We start from the raw sequence: 1,637 nt of genomic DNA on the forward strand, positions 1-1,637 counted from the left end.
TTGTAAAAGATGGGGTTCCAACAAAATAGAAGAAATATTTTCGATCCACAGGGGAGACCAAACATTTTGTGATCATTAGCGTTTTAGTTTCAAACTTTCATGTGTCGTCAAAAACCAGAATTCGAAATTTTATGCTCAACCGTTAGCGCAACTAACCACTGGAGCTCGACTCTCTCAGCTTTAACCATATAAATACTAACCGTTCTTGACAAGTTTTTTGCTCAGTAAGTCTTAAAAACTAAGCAAACTTCGCCCTTGTGAGATACTTTGATCATTTTTCAGAAATTATCTTTGATTCAATAAGATGTGGACTGACAACAGAAGGAAGAATAATTCCTTACAGTTGAGGGTAGTATAATGCCACAACTATGGCACCACAACTGTAAATTCCTAAAAAATATATTAGAGCACTTCTCTCTTGCTACGAACTCTGAAATTCACAATGCTGGTAAGTGACAACATGCACTAGTGTGGATAGCAGTAAGAATATCAATGCCATGGATGGAACTCTAGTTCTGTCCAATTAATTTTAGCCTTCTAAATATCAAATTTATGCAGAACCGCATCTTTTTAAAAATGCATTAACCCGATTCAATACATTCAAAATCTAGGAAAATATCACAAAGTATTTTGATTGCTTGACTAATGCAGTGCAAGTAGGGATCAACACTATTCCGGAAACATTGCCAACAACCCCATTGGTTTTCATATCAAGCGTGTTCGTAATGATGGAGCTTATACAACAGCACTCTTCCTACAGCATTGCCAACCGCCAAGAAACCTCCACCTGGACTGAAATCTAGTGAGTGTACATACTGCAAACGATTTTTAGTTGACGGAAAATTCATGAACACTGTGCAAGAAGGGAGATGAACCAATCCCATATTCTCTTTATTCATCCTCGAGAAAATAGCCAATATTTGTGCATCACAATTGAACTTCAAATTATCCACTACAGTCGCAAGATTTGTAAGGGTTTTCATTGGCTTTCTATTGCCACCAAGAAATTCATTCCTGTTATAAATATTAACAATCCCCGAGTCTGACCCAGTGGAAAATACATTACTGTCGGGAGAAACGGCCAAAGCTGAACTGTGAAGACAACCTTCATCAGCCCCCCTGTGAATGCATTTCCTCATTCGAAGATCCCAATGATATACTTGTCCATCTCCCCCCGAACTCAACAACTGTCTTCCATCATCAACAAAGGAAAGTGCACGAGATGTTCCGTTCATTTTCAAGGTCATGTGTGCAGCCCCTCCGCCCACCGCCGCGCCACCATGGGCGGCCAGTGGGCGGCCCGCAATTTTTTTTTCTAATAATTAAAAAAAATGTTAATTTTTAAATTTTTTAAATTTTAAATTTTTTTTAATATTTAAATAAAAAATATATATAATTTTTTTTTTAAATCATTTTTTTTTATTATTTATATTTTTAAATAAAAAACAAAAAAAATGTTTAAGAAAAAAGTTATAATTTTTTTTTAATAAAAAAAGAATTGTTTAAAAAAGAAAATTAATTTTATTAATTTTTTTTTAAATAAAAAAAGAAATGTAATTTTTTTTTTTTTAAATTTTGGTTTTATTTAATTTTTTTTTTTTAATATAAAACGTAGATTTAATAATTTGTATTTTTAG

General features: G+C 33.2%; 1 protein-coding gene across 1 annotated transcript; it reads right to left on the reverse strand.

The window, feature by feature from the left end:
- Nucleotides 1–710: 710 nt before the first annotated feature.
- LOC149179125 (U3 small nucleolar RNA-associated protein 18 homolog) lies at nucleotides 711–1,247 on the reverse strand. Its single transcript, XM_089422359.1, has one exon. The coding sequence runs from the start codon at nucleotides 1,245–1,247 to the stop codon at nucleotides 711–713; it is 537 nt and encodes a 178-aa protein (XP_089278485.1).
- Between the last annotated feature and the right edge of the window lie 390 nt (nucleotides 1,248–1,637).

The sequence above is a fragment of the Pinus tabuliformis genome, chromosome 4_1 (genome assembly GCF_031772625.1).
Source record: "Pinus tabuliformis cultivar Carrire ecotype Pingquan chromosome 4_1, CPIR1, whole genome shotgun sequence".
Taxonomy (NCBI): Eukaryota; Viridiplantae; Streptophyta; class Pinopsida; order Pinales; family Pinaceae; genus Pinus; species Pinus tabuliformis.

Bases quoted from the DNA above. Each gene is read 5' to 3' on its own strand.
- LOC149179125 (XM_089422359.1), bottom strand. From the start codon at position 1,247: ATGACCTTGAAAATGAACGGAACATCTCGTGCACTTTCCTTTGTTGAT.